At 34.4% G+C, this 15,651-nt stretch overlaps 1 protein-coding gene across 1 annotated transcript; it reads left to right on the top strand.

Annotated features, from left to right (window-relative positions):
* The first annotated feature begins 5,434 nt into the window (after positions 1-5,434).
* On the top strand, positions 5,435-6,370 carry LOC145283989 (uncharacterized). The gene has a single exon (XM_080133085.1). The coding sequence runs from the start codon at positions 5,435-5,437 to the stop codon at positions 6,368-6,370; it is 936 nt and encodes a 311-aa protein (XP_079989211.1).
* The last annotated feature ends 9,281 nt before the right edge of the window (positions 6,371-15,651 follow it).

Consider the following 15,651-nt stretch of genomic DNA (forward strand, 5'->3'; position numbering starts at 1 on the left):
CTTGGGGGATCCTGTCATACGCTGTCTTTTAATCGATCCATGCCATGACTATGTTTAAATTTATACAATTTTACCACCTTCAGGATCTTTTAGTCTTTATATAGTAGATTATTATTATTATTATTATTATTATTATTATTATTATTATTATTACTATTATTATAATTATTATTATTATTATAATTATTATTATTATTATAATTATTATTATAATTATTATTATTATTATTATAATTATTATTATAATTATTATTATTATTATTATTATTAACTTTGAATTATTATACAGGTTATTATCAGAAATTTCCTCCCTCTTCACTTATCTGTATGAACACAAGTTGTTTATTTGCCAGTACTTTCTTCCTCTTTCGCTAAACTTTACCAATGAATGTGCATTATCCCAATAATCGTTTGTCATTGATTTCTCCTTAGCAACGACCAATGTCTTAATTAGAATTTACATTGCAATAGCTTTTCTAAGGTCCCAGTTCCAGTCGCACCCATTTCCTGAAAGTCTCGTTAGTGCTTTATTTCCTCGGTCTTTCTATCTACCTTCACCTTTCAACTGTTCGGTATGGTGCCACTCAATGCGACAGTACAAATCTTTTTTGTTTTGGTTTTTGAGGTTTGTTTTCATGTGGTGCACATTTTGTTTTACTTCTGGTGCAGTTTCGATACGGTCGGTTAAGGTTTGTTGCTCATGCGGATTAGTTTCCGCATTCGAAGGTTTTCCTTGAGATTTCAGCTGTTTTCAATATTATTGTCTGTTGCATAGTCTCAATCTTTCCTATGATTCCGAATTCTCATAATCTTTTTTTTTTCATATTCTTTGGATTGTTCTAGGTGCTCCTAAATTATTGGTATTATAATAATTTCCTGAGGCTCCATATTCCTTTCAGTTATCTGTAAAGTTCCGCGTATTTGTTTCGTTTTTCTCCTGTGATATTCACCTTCTTGTCTGTTAGGATGGCATATTATACAATTCGGCTATTTTTCCCTTCTTGTTAATTATTATAACATACAGTCTTCTTGCTTGGGTAAGTCTTTCTGTTTGAACCTCCACGTCCCAAAGGATTGTGTGGTTTTCGTTTTCGATTATTGTTTCCGGTTTGTGTTTAAACAATATGTCCGCATGTTTTAGGTTCAGTCCTATGCAGAACTTCCAGTGTGCTATCTTTGCCACACAGTCGTGCTTGTCTTTATATTTCTTTTGGGCTAGTTTGCTGCATTTAGTTATTATGTGGTTTATTGTTTCGTCTTATTATCCACAGTCTTCATTTACTGTTTTCCCGTGTTTTATCGATGTTAGCTTTGATTTTGTTAGTTCTAATCGACTCGTTCTCTGCAGCTGTCAGTAGATATTATCTTTCTTTGTTGATATGTCTTTTTGTTTGTCAATTTCATGTATTATTTGATTCTCTTAATCTGGCATTTTTATAAATCGTCCATGTTGCTCTTTCCTTTCCCACTTTCCTTAGTTTTTAGTCTCTGCTTTCATTGTTGCCTATATTGATCTTCTTGACGGTGTTTCCCGCTGGAGAGATTTTTCTGTGTTCTGATTTATGTAATTTTCCCGACTTTTATGTTCCTTGTACACAATCTTGTACATTTATCAATACCTTCTGTTACACATAGAGTAGGTTAGTATGGTTTATCGATTGTAATACATTGCGCATTGTCATTAGTTTTCTGGTCGTCAAGATCAATCTGTCAAAGATCTTCTCTAGTGCAGCATCTAGGTGCTTTAGAGTGCCTTATTAATGATGTATCATAGTGCGTATGAGCGTGTGGAAAGTATCTACAGCAGAGAAGGATGGCTAGAATGCGGAGAACTTAGCAATAGCAGCAGCAGTAGAAAAAATACACATATGCAAATTAGGAAATCTGTGCGAGAAGAGGAAGGAAAAAGGAGAAAAAATGCACATATGCAAATTAGGAAATCTGTGCGAGAAGAGGAAGGAAAAAGGAGAAAAAATGCACATATGCAAATTAGGAAATCTGTGAGAGAAGAGGAAGGAAAAAGGAGAAAAAATGCACATATGCAAATTAGGAAATCTGCGCGAGAAGAGGAAGGAAAAAGGAGAAAAAATGCACATATGCAAATGAGGAAAACTGTGCGAGAAGAGGAAGGAAAAAGGAGAAAAAATGCACGTATGCAAATTAGGAAATCTGTGAGAGAAGAGAAAGGAAAAAGGAGAAAAAATGCACGTATGCAAATTAGGAAATCTGTGAGAGAAGAGGAAGGAAAAAGGAGAAAAAATGCACATATGCAAATTAGGAAATCTGTGAGAGAAGAGGAAGGAAAAAGGAGAAAAAAATGCACATATGCAAATTAGGAAATCTGTTCGAGAAGAGGAAGGAAAAAGGAGAAAAAATGCACATATGCAAATTAGGAAATCTGTGCGAGAAGAGGAAGGAAAAAGGAGAAAAAGTGCACATATGCAAATTAGGAAATCTGTGCGAGAAGAGGAAGGAAAAAGGAGAAAAAATGCACGTATGCAAATTAGGAAATCTGTGAGAGAAGAGGAAGGAAAAAGGAGAAAAAATGTACGTATGCAAATTAGGAAATCTGTGAGAGAAGAGAAAGGAAAAAGGAGAAAAAATGCACATATGTTAATTAGGAAATCTGTTCGAGAAGAGAAAGGAAAAAGGAGAAAAAATGCACGTATGCAAATTAGGAAATCTGTGAGAGAAAAGGAAGGAAAAAGGGAGAAAAATGCACGTATGAAAATTAGGAAATCTGTGCGAGAAGAGGAAGGAAAAAGGAGAAAAAATGCACGTATGCAAATTAGGAAATCTGTGAGAGAAGAGGAAGGAAAAGGGAGAAAAAATGCACATATGTTAATTAGGAAATCTGTGCGAGAAGAGGAAGGAAAAAGGAGATAAAATGCACATATGCAAATTAGGAAATCTGTGAGAGAAGAGAAAGGAAAAAGGAGAAAAAATGCACATATGCAAATTAGGAAATCTGTGAGAGAAGAGAAAGGAAAAAGGAGAAAAAATGCACGTATGCAAATTAGGAAATCTGTGAGAGAAGAGGAAGGAAAAGGGAGAAAAATGCACGTATGCAAATTAGGAAATCTGTGCGAGAAGAGGAAGGAAAAAGGAGAAAAAAATGCACGTATGCAAATTAGGAAATCTGTGAGAGAAGAGAAAGGAAAAAGGAGAAAAAATGCACATATGCAAATTAGGAAATCTGTGAGAGAAGAGAAAGGAAAAAGGAGAAAAAATGCACGTATGCAAATTAGGAAATCTGTGCGAGAAGAGAAAGGAAAAAGGAGAAAAAATGCACATATGTTAATTAGGAAATCTGTGAGAGAAGAGAAAGGAAAAAGGAGAAAAAATGCACATATGTTAATTAGGAAATCTGTGAGAGAAGAGGAAGGAAAAAGGAGAAAAATGCACGTATGCAAATTAGGAAATCTGTGAGAGAAGAGAAAGGAAAAAGGAGAAAAAATGCACGTATGCAAATTAGGAAATCTGTGAGAGAAGAGAAAGGAAAAAGGAGAAAAAATGCACATATGCAAATTAGGAAATCTGTGAGAGAAGAGAAAGGAAAAAGGAGAAAAAAATGCACATATGTTAATTAGGAAATCTGTGAGAGAAGAGGAAGGAAAAAGGAGAAAAATGCACGTATGCAAATTAGGAAATCTGTGAGAGAAGAGAAAGGAAAAGGGAGAAAAAAATGCACATATGCAAATTAGCAAATATGTGCGAGAAGAGGAAGGAAAAAGGAGAAAAAGTGCAACACGTGCCCGTGAGGGAAAGAATGTCGACATAGAAGAAAATAGACGTATGAAAGCGCAAGCGAGAAATGGTTGGTTACGACTGACGTGCGCTGGGAAGAATGAGAAACGCCTTCTTGGCTAAAATGGACAGGTGATAGCTAGAGGCTTTAAAGTCGATGTCGAAACAATTATAACGGTAAAAGAAAAAAATTTTCTTGAAAAAAGAACAAAAATACCAACCCGGATTTTATGTATTTGTATTCGTATTTTATTTGTTTATCCATTTGTGAAGTAACGGCCACGTTACAGCGATACTCTCCAAGTATTCCTTTAATTAGATTTCTACTGTATAGTTTCGTTTCTACAAGTGTTTTTCGTTCCACTCGGGTAATTTTCCTTTTTATTTATGTACATTTGATGATCTGTGATTCAAGAAAATCCCAAATATTTGTAAGTGTACTGGTTTCCGTCGGGTACCGCGTCTCCATTCTTGTAATTCGTCAGTTTGCGTTCTAAAAATAATATCTTCTATTAATTTCACGGGTCTTGTTTTTGTTTGTATTGTTTTTGTTTGTATTGTTTTTGTTTGTATTTTTATCGTTTCAGTTACTCCTTTTTATCGCTATGTTTTTAATTGTTTTTTATTAGGTTTGTGCACCAGTTGTTCCTTATTTTTCCACAGATCCATGTTCACTTTTATTATATTTGTGGTTTTAGATTCATCTTTAATTTGGTGATCTGGATTTCCAATCTTATTCCCTAACCATTATTATTAATGTTATTATTATTATTATTATTATTATTATTATATTATTATTATTATTATTATTGTTATTATTATTATTATTATTATTGTTATTATTATTATTATTATATTTTTATTATTATTATTATTATTATTATTATATTTTTATTATTATTATTATATTTTTATTATTATTATTATTATTGTTATTATTATTATTATTATTATTATTATTGTTATTATTATTATTATTATATTTTTATTATTATTATTATTATTATTATTATTATTATATTTTTATTATTATTATTATTATTATTATTATTGTTATTATCGACTCACATGGAGCTTTCACACAAGTCAGCAAACGATCTGATTGGAGACCTGTGGTGTTCTCTGGAAGCTGAGTGACAACAAGTCTCCCCAGACGTCTAGCTCTCTCTTCCTCCTTCGATAGCATTTGCAAATAGTTTTGCATCATCGCAACAGCCTCTTACCATTGATTTCTCGCTGGCAGTGGCCATTGGTTTATACTGGAAATTGAGTGGCACTAAGCTTCCCCAAGATCCCAGTTCTCTTCGCACTTGTCCAGCGGAGGTCTGGGCCAGTGCTCCCTCCTCGGTCTTTCCATCCTCCTTGACCCTTAGTAGTGTTATTATTATTATTATTATTATTATTATTATTATTATTATTAGTAGTAGTAGTAGTAGTAGTAGTAGTAGTAGTAGTAGTAGTAGTAGTAGTAGTCTAATCTTTTAGATGTGTTTTGTTGGATTTTTTTTACATCAGTTCAATTTCTTTGACTTTAGCTATCCATTCCGTACTCTGACACGTTCAATGTTCCAAGCAGACAAGCTTTTCGCAGGGACGTGTGTGTTTGGCTGACCTAAAATTGACACAGGCGGATCAAGGCCGACTATCCCTGGAAGGACTGGCCAGGCTCCCTTATGAGGTAGACGGAATGACTGGGCAATTACAGGCTAATGTGGCACCCGATTTCTGTGAAGAGTTGATATTTGGGTATGATTGGCTGGAAGAAATGGGAGCCGCGGTCACTTTCGTTCCACCGACCCTGTGGTTGAATGGGAGGGGCATTCCCCTAAGTGGCCGAGAACAGCCAATGGACCTCCCGGTGGTGACCTCAGAGAATACGGAAATACCTCCCCAAACGGTGGTGTCCACAATGGGAAGTCTCCAGGGGCGAAGGAAGGGAAGCCCTGATAGATACCACCAGGTGACCTCTTTAAAAGAAGAGGGAGAGGGGGACTTAGAAGTGGCGATTAATGATGCCATAGTGAGTGGACCTGGAAGCCTCCCGGTGCTGTTTACAAATAATTCCTGTAAAACGGTACGGGTTAAACGTGGAACCCAGGTGGAACGAGCTTACCCTGTTGAGAGAATCCAAAGAATAGAGACCTGGTGGATAGGTGACAAGGAATCAAGGGAATCATCAAGGATAAAAACAGGGGGAGTGATAGCACCGCCTGAGTACCAAGGGGAGGTAATAAAACTGCTAGAGCACAATCCAGATATTATCGGTTCTAGCGATCGGGAATTGGGATGTACAAACACGGTAACGATAAGGATTGATACGGGAGACCACCAGCCTATAAGATTGAAACCCTACCAAACCCCGATTCATAAAAGAAAAATTGTAGAGGAGGCGGTGTATGAGATGTTGGAGGCGGGAATAATTGAACACTCCACCTTACCGTGGAGTTTCCCCGTGGTGATCGTGGAAAAGAAAGACGGGGGACACAGATTTTGTATGGATTTCCAGAAACTGAATGCTATTACAAAACCCCTAGCGATGCCTTTGCCCCTAATAGACGACATATTGGCTTTGTTGGGTAGAGCGAGATGTTTTACCACCCTGGATCAGGTTACTGGCAGGTAGCCCTCGATGGGAAGGATCAAGAGAAAGCGGCTTTTGCATATCATGCGGGACTGTTTATCTTCAGAATTATACCGTTTCTGTAATGCATTAGGGGTCTTTTCACAATTGATGTCGATAGTTTTGCGGGGGTTAGAGGGGTTTGCAGGGGCATACTTGGATAATATTTTAATTTTCTCACGGACGCCTGAGGAGCACTTTGCACATTCGACGGAAGTATTTGAGAGGTTGCGCCAACATCAACTGAGAATAAAGTTGCCCAAGTGTCAGTTTCTAATATTTGGAATTTGTGATTAATGAGGCTGGAATAAGGCCGGATATAGACAAAGTGGGGGTTATCAGGTGTCTACCTGAGCCGAAGACCGTGCGACAAGAGCAAGGGTTCATGTGAATGCTCAGCTATTATCGCCGATTTATACCTGCGTTTAGTCGATTGGCCGCTCCCATAATAGCGTTAACGAAAACCATACCCGTTATAAATGAACCCCAAAATATCAGACGGCTTTTGACGCCCTGAAGGAGCAGTTGAGTTCTACACCATTGCTGGCATATCCGAACCTAAGTAAGCCTATGGTTCTGTATACGGACGCGAGTGACACGTGTATAGGGGCGGTGTTGACCCAACCGTGTCCTGAGAAGGAAGTCCCCGTGCCTGGCAGACCGAAGGAAATTCCAATATATTTCCTGTCACATAAGGTGGCCGGTGATTGAGAGGGAAGCTTTTGCGATTGTATATGCGGTACAAAAGCTAAACTATTATCTGAGTAGGGTTGAATTTGTGGTTAAAACTGACCACAAACCATTAAGATATCTATTTTAGGCGGATTGGACGAACAAGAATATCCAGCAGTGAGCACTCAAGTTATCCGGCTATCAGTGCCGAATCGAATATTTACAAAGTAAAGAGAATAACTGTGCGGATCTTCTGTCCCGGAATCCAGGGCAGCTGAAACCCGAAGCCATCCGATTGGAACCGAGGGTGGATGACAGGGCTTTCCAGCAGGAGTGATTAATTCCTACACCGTAAAGGGAAGACCGGACTGGAGTGAGACGGATGTAACCGAAGCTGAACCTATAGTCGACCCACATTGGGTAGAAATGATCGAGGCAGGTCAAGAAGATAAAGAATTAGCGGGGTTAACAGCTGGAGTAGAGGAAGGTCGGACCCAAAAGTACACACTCCATCATGACGGGCTATATTATATTGCTGGTCGGGACGGAGAAATGGGACTAAATATTGTGGTACCAGCCCAACTTCGGAGAGAAATCCTGGATCAAGCCCATGAGAGGGCAGGACACTTCGGGATCGAAAAAACTTATCAGTTAATATTTAGAAACTATTATTGGCCAGGACTGGTAAAGGAGGTTGTGGAATGGGTAAACAGATGTGTAAAATGCCAGACTCACAGTTGATATCAACCGCCTTCTCCACTGGCGGAAACGGATTCCCGCAGTATCCTTTCCAGAAAGTGAGTCTGGACATCTCCGGCCCCTACCCCTGACAAAGCGTGGTAATCAATATATCGTGAGCGTAGTGAACTGGTTCACTAACTGGCCGGAGGCTTATGCGGTGCCAGATAAGACCGCCCAGTCGGTGGCCGCTATATTCCTGGGGGAGATCTATCCGAGGTATGGTTCCCCAGAGCAATTAGTCACCGACAATAGCGCTGAGAATGAGACGCTGAGTGATTTATGCGACGATCTCCCGGTAGAGACGATCACGAGCCACAGTTTCCGATGAGGTTAGAGATCAGTTGCTGACCTGAGCGGGAGACCCGTCACAATAGATTTTGAAACCCCGGTGAGACAATGGTGATGATAGTTGAGGTTTGACATAGAAAACACCTATGCCAAATATTTGTCTCAAAATCGTTATCTTTGTTGGAGGAAATGACTTTAAAAGTTGAAAAATTGAAGCGATTAAAAGTTTTTCGGTGAACTGTCAAGAACGTCTCCTCATCAAAAAAATCCGTACTGTTAAGAAAATGGAATCATTATTTAGAATATGTTTTAAACTACATTTTTAAATAAAATAAGTGAGGATAATGAATTAATAAAATAAATATTAAGTGTAAAGGCAAAAATATGTTGTTTTTTTAAATAATAACAACCAAAGTTCGCATTTTCATTTCAGGAACTTTTGTGGGGATTGAAACATTTTAGATTTAACCGTCGCAAAACACGCTCGTTATTGATATTGAAAATTAACGTTTGTTTATTATTTAATTTGAAAACATTACGATTTAGGTTTAATTATTTCGAAAGGAAAAACGAAAAAGACTTGTTTAAAATATATTTTATTATATTTCAAATGTCTGCAGTGAATTTAAATACATTTGTTTTATCTTTTTTAATTTCTTTTTCTATTAAGTTGGTGCAAAAATGAACGTCAAAAACATTATTTTTGCACCAACCTAATATTTCACATTAAATTCTATTTGAAATTTTTATTAAAATATGGTAATACTCCAGTTTTATATTAAAACAAAAAAAATAGTCCATACAATTTTATTCTACACATTCTTTACAAAATATAACCACGTAAATGTTCTAGTTATTCTACTTGATAAAAAATACTTTAGAGAAAATTAGTGTCAAATTTTACTTTCTTTTATTTTTAGAGAGTAAAGTTATTTAGAAAGCTATTCTTAATATGGGAAGGAGGTTGTATTGTAACTATTCTGTACTTTCACCTAAAAATTTAATAAACAAAACTTTCATAAAAATTAAATTTAAATTTAAAATTTTATTAAAAATAGCATAGTAACATAAAGGCACAAGCACTGGTTTTTCAAACTCTAAACACTAAACACTCGTTTAAAATGGCCCAGCCACAGAAAGAATGAATCTCTTTATGGATGAATTTATGTTATCGAAGGAGAAGCTAAAATCTGCTAAAAATGTCTAAATTAAACACTAATATGCCTCTGATTTGGTTTTGTCCTCTCTCTTCAATACATCTGATTCAATTCTACAAGGTTTTTCATTATTTCTTATAATTAGCACTTATCTTTTACGTATGAAACTGGAAGATGGCCTTATAGTTTCCTTCAGTTATAATCCATTTATTTATTTTACTTTGCAGATTAGAATGTCAGTACAGCACGACGTTCACAAAATTTGCTAGTCCACCTTGTCATTTGGATGAAACAACACCCCCAACTTCGCGACAAGTAATCCAGTTTAGTTATTTCCTCGAAAACTGTTATCCCACTGAAAAAATAGTGAGATTTCCAAGTTAATTGCCAAGGAAATAACTAGTATTCGGCAAGCAGCCAATCCACAATTGCCCTTGTTAAGGTAATATTATACAGGACAGAAGGTCAATATATCTTGCTATAAGAAGGCCAAACAGATTGACAGGAAATCTCTTGCAGCAATCAAAGTGAAAAAAATGAAGGAATAGCTAGATAGACTGTTTGATATATCTGCTTGTAGCTGTAAACTTTCTGTCTTGAGATGTGATGACTTTGCAGTAAAGTGCAAGACAGAAAAATTGTCAAACAAGGCACATAATCTGCACTTGTCCTCCTAACAAGGAGGTGAAATTAATTCTATAGATCCACCTGCAATTATGTTCCTTTTTTTTGTGAAAAATAAAATAATATATTGGTATTTATTATGTAATCTGGCTCTATTATTAAACATGCAAATTTTCCAATTTTCAGGCTCAACTAGAATAACTGCCATTTACAGCAATTTTTAAATTAATTGATGGAACAACAAAAAGCCTAACAGCATTTACTGGTCCTTTAGGGAAACTTTGTATCAATAATTATCAAGATTTGCTTCTAGTAGAATTCTAAAAAATCAGTGTCCCTCCCGATCATCATTATCTGACAGCAGAAGAAACAAATAATTTAAGACCAGAGGCTACTTTTTGAGTATGCTGTTGGCATTTCTTGTGGAGAGGTTAACTTAGAAAATTGGGCACTTGAATCAAAGAAGATGGCTAAGATAAGCCACAACATTAATGTGTTTATGGACTAGAGTTTCTATCCTCAAACATTATGATTAATTAAACATTTTGGTCAAATTTATCATCCAATTGTATGCAGTTAGTTGGTTTGAGATCAAAACCGACAATATGTTTTTAACCAACAACAGTATATGTTAATATGATTCAGAGAACAAAACAGTGATCTGAAATGCAAATTACTATTTTAAACTGTTCAAAATATAGTGCTGTTGCACTACTTCCGGAAAATATAATATCGATGATAAACTCAGACGAATTGGATATGAGAGAAGAGGGTATTCAAACGATTTTGTGCATTAGGTAAATAAATATTTATTCATTAAATTTTATTAGTTTTCTTCATTTAGCCAAACAAGAGTTAGTTTTATTCATATTACATCACAGAAATATTAAAAAAATAAGTGTTTTCAAATAATTGTGTTTTTTTCCCAGAAATAGTGAACAACTCAAAAAAAAAACGGAAAAAGATTACTGCTATCAATTTTGCAACCACACACTGGTCAAATTCAATTGATTTTTCTCAAAACAGGCACATTATTACAAAGTCATCGTGCCAGCAACTTTGACTTTCATTTTCCTCCAAAGGAAATTATACAGAACAATTTAGTTCTATTATAAGTTTATATTATTGCCTCTAATAAAAAAAATTAAAATACATGGTTCTGTAACTTGTATCAAGTTGTTATATTGTGTAATACATCCCCACATATCTTTTTAATTGTGAAATTTAAAAGACTTAGTTGCTAATTAGCTTTTTTTTACAATTTTTGTTTAATCAATGCAGTAAAAGTTATTTTGCTTGTTGTGATTCGTAATTAAAATCCATGTATTTATTTTTCTTTCAATGTATTTCATAGAAATATATCAATTTTAATTGAATATTTTATAAAAATAATGAAATTTCAAAGTCAGTGTTGTGAACAATCCTATTAAAATGAAGGATTTCTCAGCATTCTTCTACGCGATTTTAAAAATTAAATGCTCAACTTTCTGTTCAAGATGGGAATCTAATTTTTGGTATATGTTCTTATCACATCAAATCCCAACTATCATCACCAATGCCATGTTGATTTTCTGAAAAAAGTTTCAAATCGACCTGCCCTACTGTCACAGCAGGGGACCCGGCATTGCCCGGTCGTAAGATACGCTTAAATATATTTTTATTTATGCAGATTTCGTATTTATTATTATATTATATTGAACATAATATATAGTAATGTTGTTACAATTTTTTTTTTAAATGCCTCGTGCGCCACCGACGAGAATTGAAACCAAAACTTTTAACTTACGATTTATTTTTTTCTGCCGTTAATGACTAAGCTATGACAACATATTTGCTGCAACATGGTTTTATTTAGTTTTTACGTTTTTGTACCGAATTTACTGGGATAAAACCCAAATAAAGTTTCGCATGGGTTGAAATACCTTATATATAAAGTTTCATGTCTGTAGACTAAAAACTCTAGGATGAGTTTAGTAGGCAAAATTTTGTAAACAAAAATATATACGTATACCTTAATATACATGGAAAGAGTTTTGTGTTTACTATAAACTTTTTTACGCAAATATTACGCAAGTATAAATCATGTAGAATATTTACACGTAATAGTTAACTAATATTGATCATCTCATAAGAAAACAGATAAAATTAATATGGAATTAATTTGAATGAATGTTTAAAAGACTATGCAAATTAGCTAGATTTTTTGCTAGTGAATGCATTTCCGCGGCCCATATATAAGAACGCTGTATTTTTTTATAAATAGAAAATAGGTTTTTGATATGAATATCAATACACACAAAAAAATAAATAAATTTATAGGAGTATAGATGCTTATTGCTACTATAATTATTGCCATCTTGTTTTTATCATCACCAATACAACTATTATTATTATTATTATTATTATTAATAATAACAATAATAATAATAATAATAATAAACAAATAAAACACAAATACGATGTGCACGTATAAAAAGAAAGGCGTGCCTTGTGTTATCAGTGGAAATCATAAAATCATTTGAACAAGGACGGAGACCATGACACTGTTTACTGCTGTGCTGTTGACAGAGAAGCAAAACTGTCAAATTAATTCAATTTAAAATCAACGTGTAAACGATGCGAATCTTGTAACGATAAGAATTCCAAAGTTATTCCAACGCCCAAGAAAATAACGACAGTGTTAACTTTTGTGCCGTCGAAACAAAAGTAAAATTCTCAAGCAAATTCAGTTGAAATTCCACAAGCAAACGCTGCAGATTTTGGTATCGGTGAAAATTTAACAATTATTTCAACTCTCACGAAAACAACAATACCGTCCACATTATTTTTATTATCTATATATTAATACGATAGCATGTGTGCTCTTTTGTGCTTACATCCGGGTCGTTTAATTGTTAGGTTTTATTTCTTGTCATAAATAATTTTACCAAGAATTTTTCATAAGTTTTGGTTTCGGTTTCAACTCTATACCTGATGGTACTTAAATAATCTATTTTTTTATAAATGATTTTCGCAAGAATTCTTCATGAGTTTTGGTTTCAGCTTCGATTATGGCTGAGGAAAATCAAGTTCGTGCTAGCTTAGATAAACACTTTTGCAGTTTTAACAAAAAAAGCTAATGTCAGACCGTCTCTATCTACACTGAACATCTACAGAATGACAACATCAATATATTACATATGAATGAGTCCCCTGTGGAATTTCTAGTTATTATTATTATTATTATTATTATTATTATTATTATTATTATTATTATTATTGTTGTTGTTGTTGTTGTTGTTGTTGTTATCATTATTATTATTATTATTGGCTTACAAGAAGCTTTCACACAGATCATCAAAGATCTCATTGACTACAGCCTGAGGTTTCCCTTGGAAGCTGAGTGGCAACAAGTCTCCCTAGATTTCCAGTACTCTCCACCTCTTTCCATAACATTTGCAAATAAATCTGCATTATCGCAACAGCTGATTGCCATTGATTTCTCATTGGCCTTTACTGGAATTTGAGTGGCTATAAGGTCCCAGCTCTCTTTGCACTTATACAGTGAAGATCTTGTTAGTGCTCACTACTCGGTCTTTCCTTCCTCCTTGACTACTTGGTTATTCGATCTCACTCTTTGGGGGCGGGCAGTGATGTGATAATGGGGCATGGGATGAGTTAGAAAACTTATAGGTATGCAGTTTCAATGTTCTTGGTTCCATGTAGCGCTTCATGTTTGGTCTGAAGCAGTTTGTCTGGTCTGCGCTTGTGGTTCGTGTGTGTTAGTCTCCACATTCAAGGGTTTTCCTTAATATATCAGCTGTTTTCATTATTGTTGTTTGTTGGATTTTTCCAGTCATTCCTCTGATTCCAATTTCTCCGAGTTTTCGGGATTGTGTGTGTTCTCGTGTTCCTACTATTATTATTATTATTATTATTATTATTATTATTATTATTATTATTATTATTAGTATTATTATTAATATTAATAATAATAATAATAATAATATTCATTATTATTATTATTATTATTATTATTATTATTATTATTTATATTATTCTCTTTTCCTTTTTTCCTACTTCTTTTTAGGATTGTGTGTGTATATGAATCTGTTCCATAACGAGGTACATATTGAATAGTGGAGTTTATATTTTATCTGTATATTCATGTACGTGTAAATGCGTGTATGTATATACGTCGTATCATTTAGTTGATCGTCTAGTGTGTGTATTTTTAAATTTATGCAACAGTTCTAACAGGAAATGATTGACGTGGACGTATCGAAACAGTCGTAGACAAACAGTTTATTTTAACAGATGTAAATAACACAATACATACCTGAATTATTTACGAACATTTATTTACAGGATTTCAGCTGACACAAAGATTACAATATCTTTACATCTTGGCTGCTTGAGGAAACGCCGCTCCCTGCGTTATGGAGAGATCAACTCCCCTCTTTGAGTCGTCCGTGCTCTCTGATGTCCAGCTTATGATTGACTAGTATCTCCCCAAATCTACATCTCATTCCATGTCTCAGACCAACAGCTGATGTAACCTCAATCTAGTTTTTTGTTTATGCAAACCAAAATAATGTTTACATCTATTTTTTGTTTTCACATTCCCTTTGTAGCGATATTGTTATTTGCTGTCAATCACTTTTTCCCAATCTAATTGTTTATTTTTCTAATCATAATAATCGATCCAGCGACCCGCCGTCGCTCGAATACATTAATAATAATAATAATAATAATAATAATAATAATAATAATAATAATGTTTTCACCCTTGTTTCTTCTTTCCATAGTTAACACAGATACTACGCTATGATCACGGCCAAAAGGTCACAACATTACAAGATTTTCATTCATGGCAACGTTCTCTTTGTTTTTATTTGTTCTACTTTTTCCTTTTTCTCTTTTCCTTTTTCTTTATCTTCATCTTCTTTTTCCTTGCGTATTGGTCTTTCTTTGCTACTTCTACTACTATGAATTCTCTTCAGCTTCTGATTCCTCTTCTTATGTTTCTTTGTACTTTTATATTTTCATATTCATCTTTTTCTTTTTCTTCTTATTTTTCTTTTTTTCTTATTATTATTATTAATTTTCTTGTTCTCTTATTTCCATTTGATGCACTTTCTTCTTTTACTGCTTATTATTCCCTCCATTCGTATTCCACTTATATTTATTTTTATTATTACTATTCTTTTTAGTTTGGACTTTTCTTTTCCCGATTTCCATCTTCATTTTTTTCTTCTTTTATTGTGTGCTAGCATTTCAGTCCGGCGTTGCCTGGGGGTTTTGGAGGTGTATGCTGAGCAAAACAAAAATGGTGATTTTTTTTTAACTTTGACCCTTATTATGACCCCTTAACATTTATTGATGTGTGCTAAAATTAAGTTATTAAGTTAGATCCATATCTAAGAACCTATATCTAAAATCTCAAGCGTTTAGAGCAAAATTTCTGGCTGAAAACCGATCACATCGATTTTCCCAAATCTCAGTACCCTGTATATCAAATTTCGAGTCTGTAGACTTAAAATTGAGAGAGTTATTGCGTAGGGAAATGTACACACACAGCGACACACAGACACACACAGAACACGCAGACATACAGATACAGACACGTTCACTTTTATAGATATACTAGCATGTGTGCCCGGTGTTGCCCGGGTGTTTGGAAGTGTATGTTGAGAAAAAAAAGTGGTCATTTTTTTTTTAATTTGACCTCTATTATGACCCCTTAACATTTATTGTTTTGGGCTTAAATAAAGTTATTAAGTTAGATCCATGTCCAGGGAACCTATATCTAAAATTTCAATT

The sequence above is a fragment of the Euprymna scolopes genome, chromosome 8 (genome assembly GCF_053919585.1).
Source record: "Euprymna scolopes isolate OS-2025 chromosome 8, ASM5391958v1, whole genome shotgun sequence".
Lineage (NCBI taxonomy): Eukaryota > Metazoa > Mollusca > Cephalopoda > Sepiida > Sepiolidae > Euprymna > Euprymna scolopes.